Consider the following 26,668-nt stretch of genomic DNA (forward strand, 5'->3'; position numbering starts at 1 on the left):
CCTACTGAATAAACATAAGGGATGAAATTCGCTTTTGCTCTTCTCATGGGCTCCTTACGACATGGCACTGATTTTGCAAAACAGCATGGGAAAGTTCACCGGCTTTTGTTCTGTCCTCTGCAGGACTTCTACCATAAGCAAAACCCTGCCTGTAGAGTTATATGTTTCTATTTTCTTTTCTGAAATTTAACATGTGGAACATAGTTCATCCCCTTATTAGAATATGCCTCCCTTTTAATTTATCCCCCTCTCCACCTGGTCTGCATATATTGCTGTGTAAAGGTAAAGGGACCCCGACCGTTGGGTCCAGTAGTGTCCGACTCTGGGGTTGTGGGGCTCATCTCGCTTTACTGGCCGAGGGAGCCGGTGTACACCTTCCGGGTCATGTGGCCAGCATGACAAAGCCGCTTCTGGCGAACCAGAGCAGCGCACGGAAACGCCGTTTACCTTCCCGCTGGAGCGGTACCTATTTATCTACTTGCACTGTGACGTGCTTTCGAACTGCTAGGTGGGCAGGAGCAGGGACTGAGCAACGGGAGCTCACCCCGTCGCAGGGAATCAAACCACCGACCTTCTGATCAGCAAGCCCTAGGCTCTGTGGTTTAGAACACAGCGCCACCCGCGCCCCACATACTGCTGTATAGAACCGCATATATGTGAAAGGATGTCTGAAAATTAATATCTTTTAGCTCTGGGCAGCAAGAAATAGACAAGTTTACAAATTTGTGTGTGTGACAAATTCCAGAGGGTCCATCCTGTTAGGCTGCAATGGATTGTGCTGGATTGTTTTGAAAGTCATTACACCACGAGGTGGAAAAAAAAAGATGCCCTCCAGTCGCCCCTCACCTCCGTCCTGTCCTGTATTTTGCCAGAACAAAGATTCCAACCTCAAATGCTTAGGAAAGCAGTGTCTACTTCTACAGCAAACTGCTGGGAGAGGACAAGAAAAGGCACTATGGCTCTCCTAGCAGTTCGAAAGCACACCAGTGCAAGTAGAGAAATAGGTACCGCTGTGGCGGGAAGGCAAACAGCATTTATTTGCACTCTGGCACTTGTCATGGTGTCCCGTTGCGCCAGAAATGGTTTAGTCATGCTGGCCACATGACCCGGAAAAGCTGTCTGCGGACAAATGCCGGCTCCCTTGGCCTGAAAGCAGAAATGGGCGCCACACCCCATAGTTGAATTTGACTGGACTTAACCATCCAGGGGTCCTTTACCTTACCCACCCTTCATCCAAAGGTCCCAGGACAACAACAATTAAAACACAATATTAAAAACTGTTTTAATCAACTTAAAAGTACAGAAATTGGTTGGACCCTAAAAATACACATTTTGAGTGTCAAAAGCCAGAGTGTGTCTTCAGCATTCGCCAAAAGCCACTAATGTGTTCACTTTTAATTGGGTCTGCAGACAAACTGGCAACCAGCGCAGCTGTTTTAAAACGGGGGTTATAACTTATATGAGATCTGAAGGGAACCCCAGCCGGTAATCTGGCGGCTGCATTTTGGAACATTTGAAGTTTCCAAGTCCTTTTCAAAGGCAGCCCACCATAGAGCACATTGCAATAATAATTATAATTATTGATTGAATTTATATACCGCCCTATACCCGAAGGTCTCAGGGCGGTTCACATAAAGAGATTGCAGTATATAAAATAAAAATAAAAGCAATAACCCAATAAAAAACCCCAAAAGAGCCACTTTTTTGAATGCTTTATTGGTTTTAAAACTCTATAACAGAAATGATCAGTAAAGGTTAAAGACAAAATAAAAATAAACATTCATTCCTTAATTGATACTTGTTTTGTACATCATTTTGTAATTAAATTTAATGTGACCTCCGATCTTCCCATTATGTTCCCGAATTGGATTCCTTGAATACGCACTTAACTTTATTTTATCCGTGTTTAACTTACTTTGAATTTTATAAAGTTATCCTGTTTACACACAGAAACTCAATCGAAGCCTGCCAACGGATTAATATTTTGACAATGTTCTTTTACATAAACTCTGTATATGTCCCACTCTCTGGTAATTTTTTTTTTACAAAAGAGCCACATTTTAAAAGGGTATGGGATGTTGATCAGGTCAACCAAAGGTCTGGTTAAAAAGGAACATTTTTGCCTGGTGCCTAAAGGTGTTTAATAAAGGTGCCAGGCGTGTCTCCCTGGAGAAGGCATTCCCCAAACGGGGTGCCACTGCAGAGAAGGCCCCGTTCTTGTGTTGCCAGCCTCTGAACCTCTCGAGGAGGAGGCACACAAAGGAGGGCATCGGAAGGTGATCTCAGGGACCGGGTAGGTTCATATGGAAAGAGGCGGTCCTGAAGTATTGCGGTCCTGGTAAAACTGGGTTTCTGTGACCTGTTTCCGTGGAAGGCAGCAAAATGCGATTTCTGGAGCTGTGTCAATCTGAATGTCAGTTGCCTTCCCCACCCCTTCCCCTCGGCTTTCTACCACATCACCTCAAAGTGCCAACTATTAGTCAAATCTCATTACCTCCAAATGATGGAAGAGAAACGTCTATACAGGATTTACTGGGCTTTGGGTTGATCTTGATCTTCAATTAATGTGTGTGACTCATCAGCCACCAAATTAGTAATTCTCTCTAAAAGATCTCAGAATTCGCCCTTGTAGTTCCAGCCTTGAAATTTCCCAGAAGTGCCACATTAAGGAGGTCTATCGTTTGACCTATCCGTTTATTATATGCATGCAAATTTGATGTTTAGGTGGGGTGGGTGTGCATCGGAAACTATAAAGTCAGTTTTGCAACTGGGCACATCGCAAGAACTTGATGTGCCAGAAAATTGTTGTGTACAGAGGTGGCCGTTCTAACCAAGAACAATGTTGAGACATTAATCAAGGAAGTGCCAGGAGAGCATAAATGAACCGTTTCCAAACCAAACATTCCTTATTTTTGTATTAAAAACGGGAGAGGGAAGAATGAGAAGGGAAGGACGGCGTGTTTCGCCGTTTTACAGAGCTGAGTTCAAGTTCCAGCCTTGATATGACACACAGCATATTTCCAAACCTAGTAGCTTCCGGCTCTTTTTTTTCACAGCTTGCTGCAGGACAACCAAAAGCAGGAGTTGGAACCACATAGCCATGAAAAAAGCAGTATTTTGGCTAAGAAACAAAAAAGGGCAGCCTAGGTTTTCTGAGCACAGCTCTCCCCCACACACACAAACACTTTTTTTGGGGGGCAAAATGTCATCTCCCCAAATTTACTCAACCTTTACATGGCAAAGACACTTAACCCTCCAACATTTCTCTGATGAAAATAAGGAGGTCCTATTCAATTATTATTATTATTATTATTATTATTATTATTATTATTATTATTATTACTACAGTGGAAGCTCGTTTCGGTGCTTCTGCGCATGCGTAAAGTGCGATTTAGCGTTTCTGCGCATGCACAAGCACCGAAACCCGGAAGTAACCCGTTCCGGTACTTCCAGGTTTGGCGCGTTGCGCAACCCGAAATCTCAACCTGAAGTGCAACCTGAAGCGGCCGTAAAGCCACTTCCGCTCATAAGCAGGAGGTGGCGTTGCGGGCATCACGCACCGAGCACATGCGCAGGGGCTGATACGCAGCCCCTGCGTGATTGGCCGGATTCCCGCCGCTCAACCCCGCAAGCCGACCAATCTGGTCGCCGGAGGGGCGGGACCGACAGCCCCTTTAAATGGGAGACTGCTGGAATCCTTCCCCCTCTCCTTCTTTGACCCCCAGCTTCACCGTCCGTAACCAATAAAATCGTGGCCTTTACGCCCATTAATTCGATATCAATGTCTCGTGTGTCTTTATTCTGCACGGGAGGGAGGAACATTGCCATGCAACCCGAGGTATGACTGTGTTATTATACCCCACCCATCTGACTGGGTTGCCCCAGCCACTCTGGCCAGCTTCCAACACATATAAAAACATAAGAAAACGTTAAACATTTTAAAAAAAACTTCCCTATACGGAGCTGCCTTCAGATGTCTTCTAAGGATCATATAGTTACTTATCTCCTTGGCTCGGGAGTCACATAATTCCATGGCCGATTAAAATATGGACATTTCTACCACACCCTCCAATATTTCTCTGATGAAAAGCGGGGCGTCCTAAGGGAAAGCGGGACATTCTGGGATCAAATCAGAAACCGGGATTCCGTAAATCCGAGACAGCTCCGGGAAATAGGGACACTTGGAGGGTCTGCAGGCAATGCGTCCATTCTTTCCACCATGCCACTGATGTAATACAAGGGTTGCCAGTATGATGCCCACAGGTGGCACCAAAACGTACTATGGGGCCTGCAAAGGGTCTCCAGAAATTTCCAATTTTGTGTCATGCTCCCACTGGATCCATTTTGTGATATGCCATCCCCCAGGGTGGATTTGATTTAAATCAAAACGATTTAAATCACGATTTAAAACACTAGTCAGTAAGACTTGATTTAAATCTTTTTTTCTTTTTTTTTTACAAAAAGGCATTCCTGCTGGTATATTCTTAGTATTTACAACCAGATGGAAATTTCATTTTTGGAATAATAAATTTTCAGAGTAGTTTTTACAGTTATACTATTAGAAATACAAAGACAGATAATTATGAAATTATTTAGAGGTTTAATAAGTTAACTGTTTATATTTGGACAACTTTTCTGCTGTACTTTATTGGAAGGAGAAAAACAATCATTTCCTTAATAACAATTTAAACAATCTATTTAACTAAAACAATAACATTATAGCATATGTATCCATGTTTGTTAACTGATGTGGCTAAACTTTTTTTTTTAAAAAAAAAAAAAACCCAACTTAGACTGAGTTTCAGCACACATGAAAAACTTAAAAGAAATCCTTATTTCTTGATGAATAGCCTTTGGACTATAATGTAACTTAAACAGAAAACTATATTTAGAAAGATTTTTTTCCTCCAAAAGCATTTTATTTTTAAAATCCAGTTTAAATCCAAAAAATCAATTTAAATTTTAAAAAAATCTGATTTAAATCCAAAAAAAATTAAAAAATCAATTATTTTTATCCACCCTGCCACCCCCCTCCACTCCCCCACATGACAGCCATTTTGTGACTGGCACCCATAGCACTTTTTTTCTTTCTTTCAAAATTCCAAGTGTTGCCACTGGTCAAAAAAAGGTTGCCAAACCCTGATGCAACATATGGACCAGGCACTCGATATCAAAACTGGCTCAATTTGACCGGGCTCCGTTTTTGCTACCTGCCACAGCTATGGTACCTCCCTGGCCAACAATTTCTGCAGGGCTACAGGTTCCCGATCCCTGGCCTTAGTCAGTTGGCCTTAGTCTTCCATTCTTTATCATCTTCTCCTTCTTGGGTGAGAGCAATAGTGAGCAACTTCCCTATTAACTATCCATCTTTCTTTCCTTTTAGACAATCTGAGGAATTGTTGTTTAGTCGTTTAGTCTTGTCCAACTCTTCGTGATCCCATGGACCAGAACATGCCAGGCACCCCTATCCTCCACTGCCTCCCGCATGTTGGTAGCTTCGAGAACACTGTCCAACCATCTCGTCCTCTGTCGTCCCCTTGTCCTTGTGCCCTCCATCTTTCCCAACCAGTGGCGGAGTAAGGCTCCGCGGTACCCGGGGCGGCAAAGGAAACGCCCCGGGGACGGGGCGTCGTGACATCACATTGTGACGTCATGACGCTCCGCCCCCAGGGCGTTTCCGGGGGTGCCGGCGCCGCTTCTGCAGCCCTCTTTTAAGCCGAAGAGCTCGCTTTTAAGCTCTCCGGCTCAAAAGGAGGCTGTGGAAGCGGCGATCCGATGACAGAGTGCGCCTGCGCGTGCAGGCGCACTCCGTCGTCGGGCCGTGCGCTGCCGCTCCCAGGGTGACGGAGGGAGCGGCAGCGCGTGAGAATGGTGGGAGGGGCTGCCTCTTGTCACCCCCACGTGCCGCCGTTCGCTCCGTTGTCCCAGGAGCAGCAGCACCGCACACACCGTGCGCTGCTGCTCCCGGGGGGACGGAGCCAGCGGCAGCGCGTGGGGCTGACAAGCGCCGGCCCCTCCTGCCACTCCCCACGCTGCCGGTCACCCCGGGAGCAGCAGCGCTGCACGGACGGGGTGCTCCCTCGGCCGTGCGCTGTTGCTCCTGGGGTGACGGAGGGAGCGGCAGCGCTTGGGAATGGCGGGAGGGGCTGCCGCTTGTCACCCCCATGCGCCACCGCTCGCTCCGGTCGCCCTGGGAGCAACAGCACACGGCCGAGGGAGCACCCCGTCCGTGCAGCGCTGCTGCTCCCGGGGTGACCGGCGTTGCCTGGGGAGTGGCGGGAGGGGCGCCGCTTGTCGCCCCCACCCGCCGCTTCTCGCCCCTGTCGCCCGGGGGCGTACCGCCCCCACCGCACCCCCCTAGCGACGCCCCTGTTCCCAACATCAGGGTCTTTTCCAGGGAGTCTTCTCTTCTCATGAGGTGGCCAAAGTATTGGAGCCTCAGCTTCAGGATCTGTCCTTCCAGTGAGCACTCAGGGCCGATTTCTTTAAGGATGGATAAGTTTGATCTTTTTGCAGTCCATGGGACTCTCAAGAGTCTCCTCCAGCACCAGAATTCAAAAGCATCAATTCTTCAGCAATCAGCATACTTGCCCTTTTTTTTGCCCTTGGGAAACTTTGTTGTCCAGAAATAGGATTCTAGGGCACCAGCATTTCTCCGAGCTCTCGAAAAATCTGTCTTTTGTTCTCTTGTGGCTTTTGGCATTTGTTGCTGTTTCCAAAGCAGGATATGCATAACGCCGAACCAAACTTAGCTTCTTTTAACTTCTCGGAGGAGATAGTAACAGGAGGAAATGAGCTGGGGCAAACCTCTTGGGTCCTCTTGAATTATGCCGTGCAAATGGAGCATCGCATTTGGGTGTCGGTCCTGCAAATTCCACCCGCCTCCCCGCCAAAATGCAGTTTATAGGTTTGCAAAGCTCTGTTTAGATACAGCTAAGGGCAGGTTCCCAAGCAGAATAGTGCATATCGTGGATTCCCACAACTGTTTAATTCCCCGAAAGCAAAGACTTCCATTACTTAGATTGACTTGTTCACTGGACTGACTTACATTCTGGTGGCTGGAAAAAAAAAACCCCACTCAGAGGAAAGATTACCTGTTGTGCAAAAATTCTCCTCTGGAGTACTTGCAGTTTTTTTTTTTTAATTAATTATTATGGTGCTGGAGGAGACTCTTGAGAGCCCATGGACTGCAAGAAGATCTAACCTATCCATTCTGAAGGAAATCAGCCCTGAGTGCTCACTGGAAGGACAGACCCTGAAGTTGAGGCTCCAAGACTTTGGCCACCTCATGAGAAGAGAAGACTCCCTGGAAAAGACCCTGATGTTGGGAAAGATGGAGGGCACAAGGAGAAGGGGACGACAGTGGATGAGATGGTTGGACAGTGTTTTCGAAGCTACCAACATGAGTTTGACCAAACTGCAGGAGGCAGTGGAAGACAGGAGTGCCTGGCGTGCTCTGGTCCATGGGGTCACGAAGAGTCGGACACGACTAAACAACTAAACAACAACACCAAAATAACAACCCCTTTAAACAACACAACATCAATCTTCTTGAAAATAGAGATTTGCTCACTGAAACCGACTGCTATCCATTAATAAATTTGTATGTAAATTCAGCAGATGACACTCCAGACGATTTTTAACGATCTTCTTTAGCAGATCATTACAATAAGTCGGCAACTTCACAGCTCAATATTATCGTGCTTACACAGAAATAAACCCCACTGTGTTCAGTGGGGTTTCTTCTTTAGTAAGCATGTTCACAATTCCAACCTTTGGCTTTGATCCTCTATCCACTTATCTGGAAGTAAGTTCCACCGGATACAGTAGGACTTACTTTGGTGTAAATGTGCATGGGATTTAACCCTCCCAGTGTCATCGTAGCATCAGAGAATGCTATTTAATGTTGACCTGGAAGGAAAAATGGAATTGATCCTCTGAATCACCTCCATCACTGAGGGAGGAAGGGGGGGTGCGGTGGGTGCGATCTGCCCTGGGTGTCATCCCTGGGGGGGGTTGACATCACCGCCCCGCCCCCAGCTCTGCCTCTGACCTCCATGTTGGAGCAGTTTATAGACATATCTGTTTGGAAGAAATATATCTGAGATTTGTTGCTCTGCCCAACCTACAATTCAGGCAAATTGCTGCACGTCCGCCCACCCCAAAGCAGACATAAATATCCAGAGAAAATAAAACCAACCCTCGCCAAATTAACAGCTTAATTCTGCTCTCCCAAAGCCAACCAGTCCTGCTTAGACACATTTGGCAGCTCTTTCCTTATCACAGTTCTCAGTTGGAAATGTAGCCGGGGAAGAAACTGAGAGGAGGGGAAATGGGAAGGGACATCTGTGAAAAGAGCAAGACTGGCTTACTGGAACAGTGATCAAGACCCTCCATGCTGCAACATTTTGTTGCAGCTCTTTGTCTCCTTTGCTAATCTCTTGAGCATGGGTAGGCAAAGTAAGGCCGGGGGGGGGGCGGATCCAGCCCAATCGCCTTCCAAATCCGGTCCGGGAATCAGCGTATTTTTACATGAGTAGAATGTGTGCTTTTATTTAAAATGCATCTCTGGGTTATTTGTGGGGCATAGGAATTCGTTCATTTTTTTCCTTCAAAATATAGTCCGGCCCCCCACAAGGTCTGAGGGACGGTGCACCGGCCCCCTGCTGAAAACGTTTGCTGACCCCTGCTCTCGAGGAAGGACATCTTTGCTAACATCGCTTTCTAAACAGCATGAATGCTCATCTTCTAAGGTGATCTTTCAGGAAGCAGCACATCAAAAAAAAAAATCAGTCTCGCAGCACCCTCCCACTTTATCCCCTCATGTAGCTGAAAAGCTAAGAAGGATTCCAACTGCTAAGGATGGTTCCAGCTTTGCTTATTGCAGAACCTGACCATCAATGAGGGCGCAGGGGGGATTCCAGATCAGGTTCTGGAGACTAGAATGACCCACCCAGAGAATCCAGAAGTTAGCCATTATAAACAGATAAATCAAGAAAACAAAAGGAGATTTTTTTTCTTCCCTTACCCCCACCCTAAAAGCCTTTTATGGGGGCCTGCAAGTTTGAATAGTATCTCTGGGAGTAATTAGAAGAGGAGGTGAACTGGCACATTTTCACATACCACACATAGGCGGAGGGGCTTGTTATTCTCTTAATTCTTCCTATTGGAGGATGTCCCTATTGTTCCTGACAGCGCTGGCCGTGACCTGTTGGGGGTTCTCAAAGTGCAGTCCTCTCTTCCCCCCACCCCACCCTCCGCTCCCCAGAGCTGCAGATAAAGTGTTTAGATGCTGGAGATGGATGGAGCTCGCAAAGTGCCTCTCGAATCCTGCTGATGCATAATGCCTTTTAAGATCCTGCCTTTCCCCATCCTAATCTTACAGAGGAAACAGGAAAACGGAACTTAAAAACTCCCTTTGCTTGCTCAGACAGCCGCAGAGTTTTGTTCTAGCCCACTCTGGGTCTTGCAGTTAGTTAGCTTGTTGCTTCCTGGGCCGGCGAGCATCGCTCGGCGATGCAAGCAAAGAGCAACGACTAAGGAGGGGTATTTTTACCACTGAAAGGGGCATCTGTTATCCCGTGAACTGGATGGATATACTTGGCAAAGCAGGGACTGTTCTGGTTTTCTGCGGGTTCAGCTTCATGCTTTCAGGTAGGACTCCTTCAGTTACTTCTCAGAGTATGTCAGTGAACTTCTGTAATGCACCAAGGAAGGGTCAGAATGCAAGATCCTTTCCCCCTGTCTGGTTTGATCCTGTTACAGGTAGGTAGCCGTGTTGGTCTGCCATAGTCAAAATAAAATAAAATAAAAAATTCCTTCCAGTAGCACCTTAGAGACCAACTAAGTTTGTTCTTGGTATGAGCTTTCGTGTGCATGCACTCGAAAGCTCTGAAGAATATCTGAAGAAGTGTGCATGCACACGAAAGCTCATACCAAGAACAAACTTAGTTGGTCTCTAAGGTGCTACTGGAAGGAATTTTTTATTTTATTTTGTTTTGGTTCGATCCTGGAATACTCGGTTCATTTTGTTCCAGAGAAGTCACCCGGCTTGCGCAGCTTATTATGACGGAATCCTGCCTGTCACACAGTATTATTATTATTTTTTGAGAATTTGTTGCAAGGAGGATGCATTTAGCTAACTTTGCAGGTGTTTGCTTGAGTCAAATACACATTTTAGATTGGTGTAAATCTTTTCGATAATGATGATATTGATGTTGATGATGCGACTGTTCCTAACTTGGTTCAGAGGTAGCACATCGACCGTCTGAAAATTTGCTGAGAAAAGGACTCCCAGTTTTGTTCCCCGGGGCGCTTTGCAAATAAACTTGACACACCTACAATATCAGGGTGTGCTTTTACTTTTGAAACCTCTCATTGCATCCCTTTCACTTAGCGAATCTAGTAGGCACTAATGGGGTAAAACATGGTTGCGATAGATGCATTTAATGCGAGTGCTTACATTACAAACGGATTTAAATCACTGCTTAATGGCAGAGTTAGCATCCATTGTTTATATAGATTTGTGAGAACTGCAAAGTATGGCATTTATTATAATTAGTGCTTGGCAATTAAACGCAAGCTTTTAATGCCTGGAGATGTTTTCTACTTCAGTAAAAGATGATAGTGATACTTAAAATGAGGAAATGTAGCTTGCTCCTTTCCCTTTTACATTTTCTCTGTTTATCCCAAGTATTGCTCACTTCCCTTATCTCCAGGCAGCCTTCCTACACTGCAAACATTAAGGCTGCAATCCTAAACAAACTTGAGATGGGACCAAGGTTGCAATTTTATACTCACTCAACATTAAGTCCCATTGAATTCAATGTGGCTTTTTAAAGGAGCTGTTTATAGGGTTGCGCTGTAAGAAAAACTTTGCGAAGCAAGGCAGGTGGAAAAGTAGAGCAAAAGTTGTAATAACTAGCATGTTGACTTGGGTGGTCTGGGTTCAAATCCTCCATTTGTTGTTGTTTAGTCGTTTAGTCGTGCCCGACTCTTCGTGACCCCATGGACCAGAGTACGCCAGGCACGCCTATCCTTCACTGCCTCCAGCAGTTTGGCCAAACTCATGCCAGTCGCTTCGAGAACACTGTCCAACCATCTCGTCCTCTGTCGTCCCCTTCTCCTTGTGCCCTCCATCTTTCCCAACATCAGGGTCTTTTCCAGGGAGTCTTCTCTTCTCATGAGGTGGCCAAAGTACTGGAGCCTCAACTTCAGGATCTGTCCTTCTAGTGAGCACTCAGGGCTGATTTCTTTGAGGATGGATAAGTTTGATCTTTTTGCATAGATCATCCATAGCCATGGGTTACTGAATGAGTTTATCTAGTACATTATTACTTACCTCACTGGTCCATCCATACAATAGGAATAAGAGGAGCCCATTGCAAATAAGAAGGGGAGGGAGCAGTTCCCCCCCCCCCATGCCATCACTTATTGCTAACCATTTACACTGGAGGGGTGATGCCACAATCATTGCCGTGTTTATGGTATTTCTATTATGGGCTAGTCCCCTCTGTTAGAAAGAATACTTTTGCGTTGGTTCAGGAAATTTGAAAACTAGGTTGTAAAACATGCTATAAATAACAAAAAGTTTGTAAATGAGTCTAGAGTTCACTCCCAAAAACTTTGTATTCAATTCTTCTGGGAGCAGCAAAATCTGTATCTGATAAACTGCAAGAACAGCCCTTCACTAACTGGGCGCCCTCTAGATTTTGTTGGACTCCAATTGTCAGGGATGGTGGAATTTGTCACCTGGAACCAGGTGTGCAAAGGCTTTAGAGTACTAGAACAGTATCCCCACTTTAGCTTCATTGAGCGTCAAGCACTTGGAGAGAAAACATGGCAGAAAAGTCCATAACAAATGCTCACCTTCATACCTGTCTGAATACGCAGTGGTTCCACAAGTATGGTCTTTGTGTAAATATCTGTACAATGGGTACAATCCAAGAGAAAATGAGATGAATTTCAGCCCATTAAAAATCAACAGGTTTAAATATGGTCGGCTCTTAGCTTGCAGCTTGCTTGGTGATTCACAAATGAGTTAGGAGACCCTGCATCTAGTGAGGCCTCAAATTTATTCAGGCTAAAAAGTTGCTACCGAACAGATGAGAAAGCAGAGATCGCAGAATGCTTTGTGTCGTGTTAGGTGGTATGTTAAAACGTTATAGATGGCCAGCTGTCAGCATACAGAAAGCCCATATGTGAACAAAGGTCAGTTTTGGAGAAAGGAAATGCACTTTTTGAGACTCCGTGTGGAGTCTCCACAAGAGTGATCAACTTCCACCAGGGAGAGCTGGGTTCGAATCCTGCTCGGCAGCCATGAGGTTCATTGTGTGACCTTGGCTGTGTCTTTCTCCCAGCCTAATGTACTATCCAGGGGTGGTGGTGCTGTGATAAAAGCGGGGGGGGGGATGACACACCCCTGTTTCCCACTCGGTCCTCTCTGGAATAAAGGCAGTACAGTACAGACATGGAACTTTATTTGGTAGTTTAAAAAAGTGAACTTAGCACAGCTGCAGCTGTGGTGTAGCAGCCAGTGTGGTGTAGTGGTTAAGAGTGGTAGACTCATAATCTGGTGAACCGGGTTCGCTTCCCCGCTCCTCCACATGCAGCTGCTGGGTGACCTTGGGCTAGTCACACTTCTCTGAAGTCTCTCAGCCCCACTCACCTCACAGAGTGTTTGTTGTGGGGGAGGAAGGGAATGGAGAATGTTAGCTGCTTTGAGACTCTTTCGGGTAGTGATAAAGTGGGATATCAAATCCAAACTCCTCCTCCTCCTCTTCTTCTTCTTCTTCTTCTTCTTCTTCTTCTTCTTCTTCTTCTTCTTCTTCTTCTTCTTCTTCTTCATATAAAAAACAACAACAGCTACTGTACCCCTTCTGCCCCCGGTGAGAATATTTTCTCTTGTATGTTTAGCAGCTGTCCTGAAGAAACTTACCGGTATTTTAGTTACAGGTAGGTAGCCATGTTGGTCTGCCATAGTCAAAACAAAATAAAAAATAAAAAATCCTTCCAGTAGCACCTTAGAGACCAACTAAGTTTGTTCTTGGTATGAGTTTTTGTGTGCATGCACACTTCTTCAGATACATGCACACGAAAGCTCATACCAAGAACAAACTTAGTTGGTCTCTAAGGTGCTACTGGAATGTTTTTTTTTAATTTTCATTTTTCATTTTGTTTACACTTATTTTAGTAATTGTTCCCATTGGCTCTGTCCTTGAAACCTCAACATTTAGCCCTTAAAATTACATAGGCATGGGTAGGAATGGAGGGAATAGGAGAGGAATGAAGGCATGGAGAAACCCCAGCGCTGAAAACCGGCCAATCCACAAGGCTCAGCTGCTTTAGGTGTGTTGTGTAGCCACACCCATTCTCAATAGATCTGTCAGCTTTCCCGCTTTTGTTCAAGTGTGATATCATGTTTCCTGGGGCGAGCCGTGGAAGACAATGCGAATACGCCTTCCTTTAGATACAACAGGCGGAGTCCAGGAAAACAGTATTGACATTCCCCCCGAGCAGGAGAGGCATGAGAGTCAATGGCAGCTTTTAAAACTCGCTTAACCTTGCCCCCAAGTGGTGGTGTGGAAGGAAAGAAGGGAGGAGGTCTGTTGTGGGTGTTGCCGCTGCCGAGAAGGCGAAAACCGACCCCACCCTTGTTCCAAGGTGGGGACAAGGCCTCTGAGCACGGCTGCCAAAGAAATTGCCTTCCCTCCCTTTCCTTGTGTAACCCCATAGATCTGCCAAAAAAACTGCTGCTGTAGGCAATACAGGAAGGAATATATTCCCCGTTCCTACATAGGTGTAACTCCAATAAACAAAAAGGCCCTTAAATGTCGAGTGAAGGCATAATGCGAAAGCAACAGAATGCAAAAATTCACCAGTATATGGGTAGTTTAAACTCTGTACGCCACGACATGAAGGGATAGTATTATCATTAGGGTTTCTTATCTGCCTTTCACCACAAAGCTGCGTTCGAAATTAGCCAGGCGCATTTTGCAGATGTCTGCCGACCACTTGCGGCCAAGTGAAGATGCCTGGGTGCCAGGATGGCGCCTGGGGATCATTGGATCTGGACCACATACAGTCAAACCTCGGTTGTCGAACGTAATCCATTCCGGAAGACCGTTTAGCTTCCGAAACATGGGCGTACCCAAGGGGGGGCAGGAGGGGGCACCTGCCCCCCCCGAAGCAAAAAATTATAATAATTAAATGGTTATCGGCAGCCTAAAAGGAAAAAAAAGCTCTCCTAAAAAGCTCAACTACCGGTCTTTCTCCCCCTCCCAAAATCTAAATAACAATTGAGCTCTGCGACCGGCAGCCGGCCACTGTGTGTGTGTGTGTGTGTGTGTGTGTGTGTGTGTGTTGTGCCGGCTGATCGTTGCAAAGGAGCTTTGGAAACAGTTCCCTTGCATGGTGAGTTGCGATGGCTGAGGATCCTAGGAAACTGAGTTTTTCAGCCATTTGGGGGCTTCCTGTTTTTTGGGGGGAAGTTTTTCTGTTTTTTTGAAGCTGTTTTTGTTTGCTGTTTACATAATATGGTCAGTAATCTAAAAACGAACTGAACCCCCTAAAAAAACAGGGCATTCCTCATCCCCAAAAAAGGTCAACAACTTTGAGCTGAACCACCAAAAACGGGGGTTGATCACTGCTGAAAGTAGATCACAGTCTCTAGGGAGTTGGCCACCCCTGGTATAAGATATGTAACTAGAATAAAAATTTAAAAAAATTCAAGCAAATAATTGTAATAACTACCGTAATAAAGCACTGCTGTAATTATATATAACTTTCCTAAAATTTTGGTTTCATTCGCCTTTCCGTGCTGAAATGTCACAACCTGAAAGACCATGGCTTACCCCCCCCCCTAGTTTTGATCCTGGGTACGCCCCTGTTACGAAATGTTCGTCAATCGAGGTGCGGCTTCCGATTGGTTGCAAGAGCTTCCTGCACTCAAGCGGAAGATGCGTCAGATGTTCGGCTTCCAAAAAAACGTTCGCAAACCGGAGCATTTACTTCCGGGTTTTCGGCCTTCGGGAGCCGAAACGTACCAAAACGGAGGCATTCGGGAACCGAGGTTTGACTGTAACAGCAACACATCCTGTAGAATTCTATCCGTTATATTTTATTGGCACAATCCAAATGAATTTCAGGAGCCAAAAAGTCATATTGAGAAATACGACTTTCGAGCTGCCTGGCTCCAAAATGGCAAGGAGGCATTCCGTTTTGGCAACCCTAACCCTGGTTAGTTTTTAACACTGCCATAAAGTCCCATGAGGTTCCAGGGAAGGTTAAAGGTAAAGGTACCCATGACCGTTTGGTCCAGTCGCGGATGACTCTGGGGTTGCGGCGCTCATCTCGCTCTATAGGCCGAGGGAACCGGCGTTTGTCTGCAGACAGCTTCCGGGTCATGTGACCAGCATGACTAAGCCGCTTCTGGCACAACGGGACACAGTGACGGAAACCAGAGCACACAGAAACGCTGTTTACCTTCCCGCCGCAGCGGTACCTATTTATCTACTCGCACTGGTGTGGTTTCAAACTGCTAGGTTGGCAGGAGCTGGGACCGAGCAACGGGAGCTCACTCCGTCGTGGGGATTCGAACCGCCGACCTTCTGATCAGCAAGCCCAAGAGGCTCAGTGGGCAGTCATGCCCCATGCATTGGATATATGGACCTCTGTATGTGCACCTCTTTGTGCATAGGCTTTTGTATAAGTCTTGCACCATTGGTGCTCCAGCTTCCACTGAATATTTCATGTACAGAAAGGTCTGTATTAACAGGGTTCCCTTGCTCAGTTGTCCACACTCAACACACAGCGGTTGGGGGGGGGGCAGGAAAGCCATGCAACACCAGGGGGAGGGGGATCCATGGTGCATTGCATGTCAGCTCCCTCGCACAATTAACACAAGAAGGCAGCTTATCTTGCAGTCTGATCTTAAACCTGCTTACAAAGAAGTATACGCCACTGTGTTCACCGAGACTTACTTCCTAGTAAATGGGCATAGCATTGTAACCTTAGACAAAACAACAGCAGTCCCGGCAAACAGACTGGGCAAACTATGACTCAAAGAGACACCTTTGCACAATATATTCATATTGCATATCCATATTTTATAACTGCATGTGCCATTTTAAAAAAAATAGTATGCAACGTTTTCCCTCCTTAGAAAATGTTAAATACGTTTTTCGAAATCTCCGCATGTCACAAGGGTATTGGACAAGCATTCTCTCTTAGTTTGGGTCAGGGTCATACAAGCATCACAGCCCCACGGGCAAGGGGCTTCAAACAAGACATTACTAAATTTAATAGATGCATGGGGGGGGGGTCACAGAGCCGCATGACCCTAGGCCTTCTCCCACCAGGCACAATGAGAAAAACCCCCAAACGCCTGCCCACACATATGGCCAACACCTGAAAGGAGTCTGTGCGTGAAATTATGCACATGCACAAATGCATGGTGGGTGGGGGGCACCGCTAGCCTACATGGTTCCTCAAGCCCCCTCATGCGTTCTTTCGATGCATGATATGCAGTTTTAGACAGTGGCTTGACACCTCCTCCCTTGGGTAGTTAGCAAAGTGTATTGTCTTGCTTAAAAGGGACACGGATGGTGCTGTGGTCTAAACCACATAGCCTAGGGCTTGCCGATGAGAAGGTCGGCGGTTTGAATCCCCACGACGGGGTGAGCTCCCTGTGGCGGTTCGCTCAACCTGCACAGATCCCCCAGACGTTTAACGGTCCGTTGATACCTGCACTCACCACTTTGTTAATTAACCGCTGCCACCAACCAGTCTGTCTGGTATTTACTTCACTCAGTTCAGTCAAGGAGAATATTGGAACAAAACTGTTTTATTTGAAGTTTGGTACATAAGCATGTGGTTTCTGAATAAACAGTACTTTCTTGGTTGTGTTCTTGTTAACAACAGTGCCCAACGATTTCTCCCATCCCCTGTTCCTACTCCTTCCCTTGCCACCCTTCTTCCAACCTCCCAATACCCACAACAAGCCCCCTAGACAAAGACAAACGACAAGCCTAAAGACAAGCCCAAAAGACTAAAGACCAAAGAACCCCCCTTCCTTCCCCGGGAGGGGTTTATATAGCCCACATAACTCCGCCCCCTAAAGGTTCTTACTGGTTATACCTTTTAACTCCTTCTATGCCAATCCTAAATTTGGGTGATTGCCACACTCCCATTGCTCGGTCCCAGCTCCTGCCAACCTAGCAGTTCGAAAGCACGCCAGTGCAAGTAGATAAATAGGTACCACTGTGGCGGGAAGGTAAACGGCGTTTCCATGCGCTCTGGTTTCCATCACAGTGTCCCGTTGCACCAGAAGCGGTTTAGTCCTGCTGGCCATATGACCCAGAAAGCTGCCTGTGGACAAACGCCGGCTCTCTCCGCCTGAAAGCGAGTTGAGCGCCGCAACCCCATAGTCGCCTTTGACTGGACTCAACCGTCCAGGGGTCCTTTGCCTTTAACCTTGTACCTCATAAAATTGTCTCATCAGGTAAGATGTGTAGCTGTGGCATGATCTCAAGTGTGATTCCAGTATTATTATCAGGCTGAGGTGCAAACCCTCCGAGTGTCCCTATTTTCCAGGAACAGCCCCAGATTTACAGAAGCCGCCCCAGTTTCTGATTTGATCCCAGGATGTCCCGTTTTTCCTTACGACGTCCCAATTTTCATCAGAGAAATGTTGGAGGATACGGAGGTGGTTGGTCTCTTTCATTCAAATCCTTATTCCGCAAGTGGCAAGTTGTCTTCATAGAGAAGAGAAAGGACACGGCTGGTATCAAAAGTCTGTTTGAAGTAGACGCAGAGGAGCTTCAGCGTTTTGCAGACAGTTGTCTCCTACCTCTCCCTGTGGGTTTCTTCTGAATTCAGGTTGTTTTGCTCCACGTTCCTGATAAAATCCCAATGCTCAAAGCTTATGGGATAAATGAATGAGTAGGGCACCAAGTGACATGTCTGAGCTTGCTAGCTGGCCGAAATGAAATCAAGGTATTAAAGCAAGAATGCTGCCTTGGAAGCCCCCTAAAGTGATGGTATCTTTCACACGGGCATTAGAGTGCACTGGTTAGAGCATTTAAAGCTGCAAGCTTTTTAAGTGTGTGGAGTCTGGAGCAGGAGAGATACCCACAATGCACTTCAGTGCTCTCAGGTCAACATTTTAATGAAGTGCGTTAAAACAGCTGCCTGCTAAACAGCTGTGTCATGTTCACAAATATGGCACTGTGGGTTGGGACACGGGTGGCGCTGTGGGTTAAACCACTGAGCCTAGGGCTTGCCGATCAGAAGGTCGGCGGTTCGAATCCCTGCGATGGGGTGAGCTCCTGTTGCTCGGTCCCTGCTCCTGCCAACCTAGCAGTTCGAAAGCACGTCAAAGTGCAAGTAGATAAATAGGTACCACTCCGGCGGGAAGGTAAACGCCGTTTCCGTGCGCTGCTCTGGTTCGCCAGAAGCGGCTTAGTCATGCTGCCCACATGACCCGGAAGCTGTACGTCGGTTCCCTCAGCCAGTAAAGCAAGATGAGTGCCACAACCCCAGAGTCGTCTGCGACTGGACCTATTGGTCAGGGGTCCCTTTACCCTTTACCTTATCGGTTTGCAAACATTCTTTGCAAACTGAATATCCTGCAGCCACTTGGAAGCCATGCCTTGGTTTCCGAACATTTCAGAAGTCGAACGGACATCCGGAACAGATTCCGTTCGGCTTCCGAGGTACCACTGTATTTCATCGTTAGCTTTCTGCAGTATGTATGGCTATTACAATGATTGGGAAAGTTTCAACTCTTGAATTTTATTTTATTTTTTTGCCTGGGATGCAATTCAGAAGGGCACATTAACCTTGTAAGAAAGAAAGGAAATGTTTTATTGCAGGGTGGACATTAACGAGGTGTTAACTGTGCTTGCAACGAACCATTTGCACACTGTAGGGTTCATTTCAGGGGCTCGGAGAGAGCCAGGGTGCTCCTCACATCATTGCAGCTTGGTTTATCCCTGGGGGGTGGGGGAAGCCAGCTGGCAATGCAGCACACAGGAACTCCCCAGCTTTGGCCAAATGCAGCAGGAACCAGGGAGCTCCCCAAATCGTTGCCACTCATCTGAGGACAGGGAAGAACAGAGGCAATGCCACATGCTGGAACACCTCCCTCTCGGCAGCAGAAGCAGCAGGACTAGCCGATCGGAAGGTTGGCGGTTCGAATCCCCGCGACAAAGTGAGCTCCCGTTGCTCTGTCCCAGCTCCTGACAACCTAGCAGTTCGAAAGCACGCCAGTGCAAGTAGATAAATAGGTACGGCTGCAGCGGGAAGGTAAACGGCGTTTCCGTGCGCTCTGGTTTCCATCACAGTGTCCCGTTGCACCAGAAGCGGTTTAGTCCTGCTGGCCACATGACCTGGAAAGCTGTCTGCGGACAAACACCGGCTCCCTAAGCCTGAAAGCGAGATGAGTGCCGCACCCCATAGCCGCCATTGACTGGACTTAACCATCCTGGGTCCTTTACCTTTTACCTTTCAGGTGTCGCAAGGGCTAAAAGGTGTGCAAATATATTGAATCTTCCCCTTTAATTTGCTAATCCATCCCAAATTTGCTAGTAAATAGTGGGAATAAAGCAGCAGCAAAGAAGAGTTTAAGAGGCATGACTTCAATAAAATAAGTATTTCCATTAACGTATGATGAGAGGCATTTCTTTCAGCCATCATTTCTCTAGAAAGCATTAATGTATTAATTGACTGTGCATGTTCATTTCCGAAGGCTTTCTTTTTCCATTAGGTAATGCATAGTTATCTGTTCAAAGAGTGTGATTGTGACAATCTCATTGGGAGTGGTCAGTATAAGTGTGTTACAGTGTCCTTCATCCTACCCCAGTAGAAAAGGGCTGATACAGAAATGTGCCTTTGATAGAGAGCCAAAATGCATATGTTAAAAACCTACGGTAAGCCCTGGCTTTATTCGTATTCTGCATCTTAGTGCATTACTTCTAAAACTCAGGAAGCTCTTTGAGAACTTGACCACATAGTAGGCCTATGGAGGGTCCACTGCGCATACGCAGAGTGCAGCTGACTCTAAACATGAAGCCATGTTCACATATATAAAAGGATGTCATATAGAGGAGGGTGAAAGGTTGTTTTCTGCTGCTCCAGAGAAGCGGACACGGGGCAATGGATTCAAACTACAAGAAAGAAGATTCCACCTAAACATTAGGAAGAACTTCCTGACAGTAAGAGCTGTTCAACAGTGGAATTTGCTGCCAAGGAGTGTGGTGGAGTCTCCTTCTTTGGAGGTCTTGAAGCGGAGGCTTGACAGCCATCTTCAGGAATGCTTTGATGGTGTTTCCTGCCTGGCAGGGGGTTAGACTGGATGGCCCTTGAGGTCTCTTCCAACTCTATGATTCTATGTGAAACCAAAGAGTAATCACATACTTACTACGCAGTGCATTCAAAATTGCATATATTAGCTGGAAGCACACTTGACATACCTTGCTGGGGCAGAGCAGGATCTCTCCAGAAACAACCTCAGTTAACACTTACCTTGTAGCAGAAGCCGGCTGTGCACAGCGCCGATTGGCAAGTACCTGTGATGTCCTCAAGAAAGTTTCTCCGGCCCTGGAGCCGTTTGGCAGCTTGGTTAGAGAACGGACTGTGCTTTGAAATTCAATAACAGCAAAACTTTTCCCCTTTTCTTTGCAGGTAATGTGGAAGGAGCATTTGACTTGATACTGATCAATTCCCTCCCTACCGTGGCTGATTCAGAGACATCGCTGACCTGCATCACATCAAGATGGCGTTCTCGGGACTCAATCACCATTGGGAGAGACTATGAGGCCTTGATGGGCCAGCACCCGTACCCCCTGGCCATGGCTGAAGACGAGGCGAGGGGGTCAGCGAAGAAAGTGGTATGGCCAAGGGAAAAATCCGGCGAAAGCATTGGAGCGTATTTCTGCGAAGGAAAATTCAAAGACAAAGCAATGAGGGTACATACCATGAAGATGCAACAAACAGGTACCTTATGCATTTGCAAACAAAGGTGTGTCACGCCCCGGTACATGATACATGCTTGAAAATAGACTCTAAATAGATAACAGTAGTTATCCACTGGCAAATATTAATTCTAAGTAGGGTAAGGTGTTTCTCATGGTACTTTTGAAGAGCACCAGTTTAGCTTTGGCATGGGAATGGTCCGTTTTATGAAGGGCTAGAGGCCTAGCCTTGACTGTTAGCCCACTAAACATTAATCATAGCTCAGTTGGTTATATCATGGTGCTGGTAACACCAAGGTTCCAGGTTTGATCCCCATATGGGGCACCTGCGTATTCCTGCAAGCTTATTTCCCTGAATTTGCATATTCCGATTTGCTGGACCCAGTTAGAAACAGTGCTGGACCATCTAACAGTCTGAACAAAGAGGCATAGAACTAGGCTCTCCTCTAAAAAAGAGAGACCGAGACTTTGAACTTTAAATTTGTAGCTGAGAGACTGGGAAGGACATATTTTCATTTCTCCAATGAAAATGGAGACATCCTAAGGAAAAGTGGGACATTCCTGGAGCAAATCAGACAGATAATACACAGTCCTTCTCTGCTCAGAAATTAGTTCAATTGAGTCAAATGGGCCTTCCTCCCAGGTAAGTGGCAAAAGAATTGCAGCCTGAGTATTGGAAGACCAGACAAATCTTTAGACTGAGTCATCCCTAGACATTAAATTACGGGAGCTAGCAATCTTATGCAAATGGATGTGATCAACACGAGCTCATCAAATGTCTATGGAAAATTAAAAGTTTTGAAGTAGAAGAGTTCTGAAACTTCCTGGAAAGCTTGAGAAATCTAAGTAGCTGGAAACCCTTTTCAGTTATTGGAGTATTATGAAATGCTTTGTTTCTGTGCTCCTTTGAAAGTCTTGTGCGTGTTTGGGCATGAACTGCATACTACGTTAAATATATATATATATATATATATATATATATATATATATATATATATATATATTCAAAAGGACACCAGCCCATCCTCCAGTTTTTTATCGGAGCAGACAAAGCTTTCCTTGTTAATTTTTCTCAAAACAGACAAGGAATTGTGTGTGTAGCTGAATGTCTTAATGTTTAGGACCAAAATAGAACCTCAGAATGATCTCGCCCTTCTAGCCCGAAAAAGACATTTTGCCATGTGTTCTGGGGGTCATTTGTCACACATCTGTTTTCTCCCCAGCAGAGTCTTCTTCTGTGTTATATGTCCTTTCCATGGCCGTTCAGCAAAAAAAAAAAAAAGTAAATTAATTGTACTTTGGAAGCAACATGTCGTTGATTTGATTTAGCCCCATCATGCCAGCCAAAACCAGGCCAGCTTATCCCAAGTTTGCAAAGTGCGGAAAGTCCTATTCGGGCGCTCTAATCTCTCCCGTGATGAGGGACAAGGAGATCCACACACCCTTTGTCATCCTGCTCTGCAAGAGGCTGGGATCAAATTGGCAGCGAGGAGCACTGAATACTTCGGCAGGTTCCTCGCACGTTGGTTCCAAACATCTGCCTCCAGCTCGTTGAGCACAGCAACGAAGGAGCAGAGGAACAAACGCGCTCCTGCTTTCTGTCCCTCACAGTCCTGTAATCATATGGGCCGTATGCTCAGTGTTAGGACATTATTATTGTTGTTATATCTATTTATTTATCTATCAAGGGCCCTCTTTAGCATATGCGCCACGGGGGTGCAAAGATCCACCCAGCGCCCCTTTTTTAAGGGGAGGGACTCAAAGTTGTTGACCTTTTTTTGGGGGGGGGAATCACTCACATATAAAATTAAAAGAGCTAAAAACAAAGGAGAAAAAATCATTCAAAAGCAAATAAACACTAATATTATTAAATCTATCTATCTGTCTATAGCTATAGTTATAACCGTCCAACATTTCTCAGATGAAAATAGGGACGTCCTATTCTAACAGGAAACCAAACATCCAGTGTCGGAACGTACCTTCCTGTGCAGTGTTAACCCTGTATTAACCTGATTCCACAACTAATAATAATAATAATAATAATAATAATTTTATTGTGTATACCCCGCCCATCTGACTGGGTTGCCCCAGCCACTCTAGACAGCTTCCAACATATATTAAAACATACTAAAACATTAAACAACTTCCCTAGACAGGGCTGCCTTCAGGTGGCTTTGGGGTTGGATATCCGATGAAAATAGGGACGTCCTAAGGAAAAGCGGGACATTCCAGGATCAAATCAGAAACCGGGGCAGCGCCTGTAAATTCAGGACTGTCCCTGGAAAATAGGGACACTTAGAGGGTCCATATCTATAGGTATTAAGATCTATTAGGGATAATAATAATAATAATAATAATAATAATAATAATAATTATTATTATTATTATTATTATTTATTTGTACCCCGCCCATCTGGCTGGGTCTCCCCAGCCACTCTGGGCGGCTTCCATCAAATATTAAAATACATTTAAAATATCACAGATTAAAAACTTCCCTAAACATATAGTTTACAATTAAACACCACAGCACCATATACAGTGGTGCCCCGCTAGACGAATGCCTCTCTAGAAGAAAAACTCACTAGACGAAAGGCCTTCGCTAGCAGAAGGCAGTCCCGCAAGACGAAAAAGTCAATGGGGCTGCCTCGCAAGACGGGAAAAAAAAATTCGTCGCAGAAACCTCCGCGCTCCATTGCCACTTCGCTAGACGAAAAATTCGCTCTACGAAGACACTCGTAGAACGAATTAATTTCGTCTAGCGGGGCACCACTGTAGTTACGATTAAACATCACAGCACCCAGTCCTTTCCTTAAAAAAAAGAGTCGGTTACCAAAAGCCTGGTGGGACAAGAAAGGCTTGTCCTGTCGGCAGAGGGACAACCATGAGGGAACCAGTTTAACTTCTCCAGGGAAGGAGTTCCAGAGTCTGGGAGCAGACGGCGAGAAGGCCCTGCAAGTAGACCATCTCCTTTGCATGCAGAATCCCAGGTTCAATCTCCAGCATTTGCAAACAGAGGCTGGAATGTTCCCTCATGTGAAACTCCAGAGAACCACTGTCAGTCAGGGGTAGCATGACAGAGCTTGGTGGAACAATGGCATGAATCTCTATAAGGCAGCTTCCTATGTTTCTGGTATATTCATATACGGAGAATTTGAGCTCCCTATGAACTGTTGTGTTTAGGTTGGTGGGGGTCCGCCCAGGCAGGGCGGCGCTGCTTGTCTGGCTTCTGAACACACATGCGTCGCTGCCATAGGTGCCAACTCTATGGGGCTGAACACATCAGCGCCCACAAAAGTATGTTTGGACCAGGCTGAGTCCCACCCCACCCCCACCTCAATGTTGAGGGGCCAGGCCTCACCGGGCCTTCCTGCAGTGGTGGCGGGTCTCGTGGCCTCTCCCGATGTGCGTTACTTACCGTAACAACTTATTGGTGAGTTCCGGCACCTATTTTTCTTGGGAAATGGGACTGGGCAAAATTGCACACATGCGCATTAGGGAAAGTTATCACTGAAATGCGGAGAAATTTTCATGAGCGAATATGATAATAAAAAGGGAAATCACAAACTGATGAAGAAACGTGTAGACTTAAGACTGGAAGAACGGGAAACAGGGAGAAACTGAAATTGACTCCTGTGCCCATCCCTAGTTGGAGGTAACGGGAAAGGGCATCTTTGCCTGTTATCCCGGAGAACAGCTGCTACTCAGAGTAGATAACAATTCATGGCCCACCAATAAGAGCAGGTGTGTTTGAAATAAATGAAGGCAGCAAAGAAACAGCTTCTGAAACTAGCAGGGGTGTTTTTGGACTACCTCTGCAGGGAGGTGGGACCAATTCGGATGGTCCGCCCCCGCCACTTAATGGATCCAAATGGTTTCCAGAGAGTGGTAGGGGATACTTTATCCCATGTTGATGGCCTTTCAGCCGATTCCCTGGTGGCCCACTGGAATGTGGAGCTAACCAGGGCTATTGACTGTTTGGCTCCGAAGCGCCCTCTCCGGTTGCATGGAGCCCGGACAGCCCCGTGGTTTTCCCCGGAGCTGAGGGCGATGAAACAATCGTTGAGACGGCTAGAGCGCCGGTGGCAGAAAACCCATTCTGAATCCGACCGAACACAGGTTAGAGCTCAACGTCGAGCCTACCAAGTGGCGATAGCGACGGCAAAGAAGACTTTCTTCACCGCCTCTATTGCATCTGCGGAAAATAGCAGCAGGAGACTCTTTCAGGTGGTTCGGAATCTATCAGAGCCACCTTCGTCATCGGGGCCTGGTAGGGACCCCAAGATCTCCTGCAATGCGTTTGCAAAGTTTTTTGCGGATAAAATCGCTCAGATTCGGAAAGAGATAGACTCCACCGTGGGAGCAGGGCCAGGGCGGGAGAGTGCCAGAGTCCTGTCTAGTCCAGTTGCGTGGGATCAATTTCAGTCTGTTACCTCCGAGGATGTGGACAGGCTGCTTGGACAAGTGAAACCAACCACCTGTCTCCTTGATCCTTGCCCATCCTGGCTTATAAAAGCTAGCCGGGAGGGGCTGGGCGATGGGCTGCGCGGGGTGGTGAATGCTTCCCTCTGTGAGGGAGCCTTCCCAGCCCCGCTGAAAGAGGCGGTCATTAAACCGCTTCTTAAAAAAACATCTTTAGACCCGGCCAATATGGCCAACTATCGCCCAGTCTCAAATCTACCATTCTTGGGCAAGGTGATTGAGCGAGTGGTTGCTGAACAACTCCAGGCACGCCTGGAAGAAGCGGACCATTTGGATCCCTTCCAATCGGGATTCAGGCCTCACCATGGGACTGAAACCGCCTTGGTCGCGCTGGTCGATGATCTCCGGCGGGCTAGGGACAAAGGTGAGAGCTGTTTCCTAGTTCTGCTGGATCTCTCAGCGGCCTTTGACACCATCGACCATAACATCCTTCTAGACCGGCTAGAGGGGTTGGGAGCTGGAGGCACTGTTATACAGTGGTTCCGCTCCTTCCTCCTGGGCCGTGTTCAGAAAGTGGTGGTGGGGGATGAGTGTTCAGACCCCTGGGCTCTCACTTGTGGGGTGCCTCAGGGTTCTGTCCTCTCCCCCATGCTTTTTAATATCTATATGAAGCCGCTGGGAGAGATCATCAGGGGGTTTGGGCTGGGTGTTCATCAGTATGCAGATGATACCCAGCTCTACCTCTCTTTCAAATCAGAACCAGTGAAGGCCGTGAAGGTCCTGTGTGAGTGCCTGGAGGCGGTTGGAGGATGGATGGCGGCTAACAGATTGAGGTTGAATCCTGACAAGACAGAAGTACTGTTTTTGGGGGACAGGAGGAGGGCAGGTGTGGAGGATTCCCTGGTCCTGAATGGGGTAACTGTGCCCCTGAAGGACCAGGTGCGCAGCCTGGGAGTCATTTTGGACTCACAGCTGTCCATGGAAGCGCAGGTTAATTCTGTATCCAGGGCAGCTGTCTACCAGCTCCACCTGGTACGCAGGCTGAGACCCTACCTGCCCGCGGACTGTCTCACCAAGGTGGTGCTTGCTCTGGTTATCTCCCGCTTGGACTACTGCAATGCGCTCTATGTGGGGCTACCTTTGAAGGTGACCCGGAAACTGCAATTAATCCAAAATGCGGCAGCTAGACTGGTGACTGGGAGTGGCCGCCGGGACCACATAACACCGGTCCTGAGAGATCTGCATTGGCTCCCAGTACGTTTCCGAGCACAATTCAA

General features: G+C 46.6%; 1 protein-coding gene across 1 annotated transcript in view; it reads left to right on the forward strand.

Annotated features, from left to right (window-relative positions):
- Positions 1 to 9,517: 9,517 nt before the first annotated feature.
- TEK (TEK receptor tyrosine kinase) overlaps positions 9,518 to 26,668 on the forward strand; it is a 54,383-nt gene continuing 37,232 nt past the window's right edge. The window contains exons 1-2 of the mRNA XM_033173312.1: positions 9,518 to 9,654; positions 20,683 to 20,994. Of these exons, the coding sequence (XP_033029203.1) occupies positions 9,591 to 9,654; positions 20,683 to 20,994 (376 nt within the window). The 5' untranslated portion in view covers positions 9,518 to 9,590. The remainder of the gene's footprint in view (positions 9,655 to 20,682; positions 20,995 to 26,668) is intronic.

The sequence above is a fragment of the Lacerta agilis genome, chromosome 16 (assembly GCF_009819535.1).
Source record: "Lacerta agilis isolate rLacAgi1 chromosome 16, rLacAgi1.pri, whole genome shotgun sequence".
NCBI lineage: Eukaryota > Metazoa > Chordata > Lepidosauria > Squamata > Lacertidae > Lacerta > Lacerta agilis.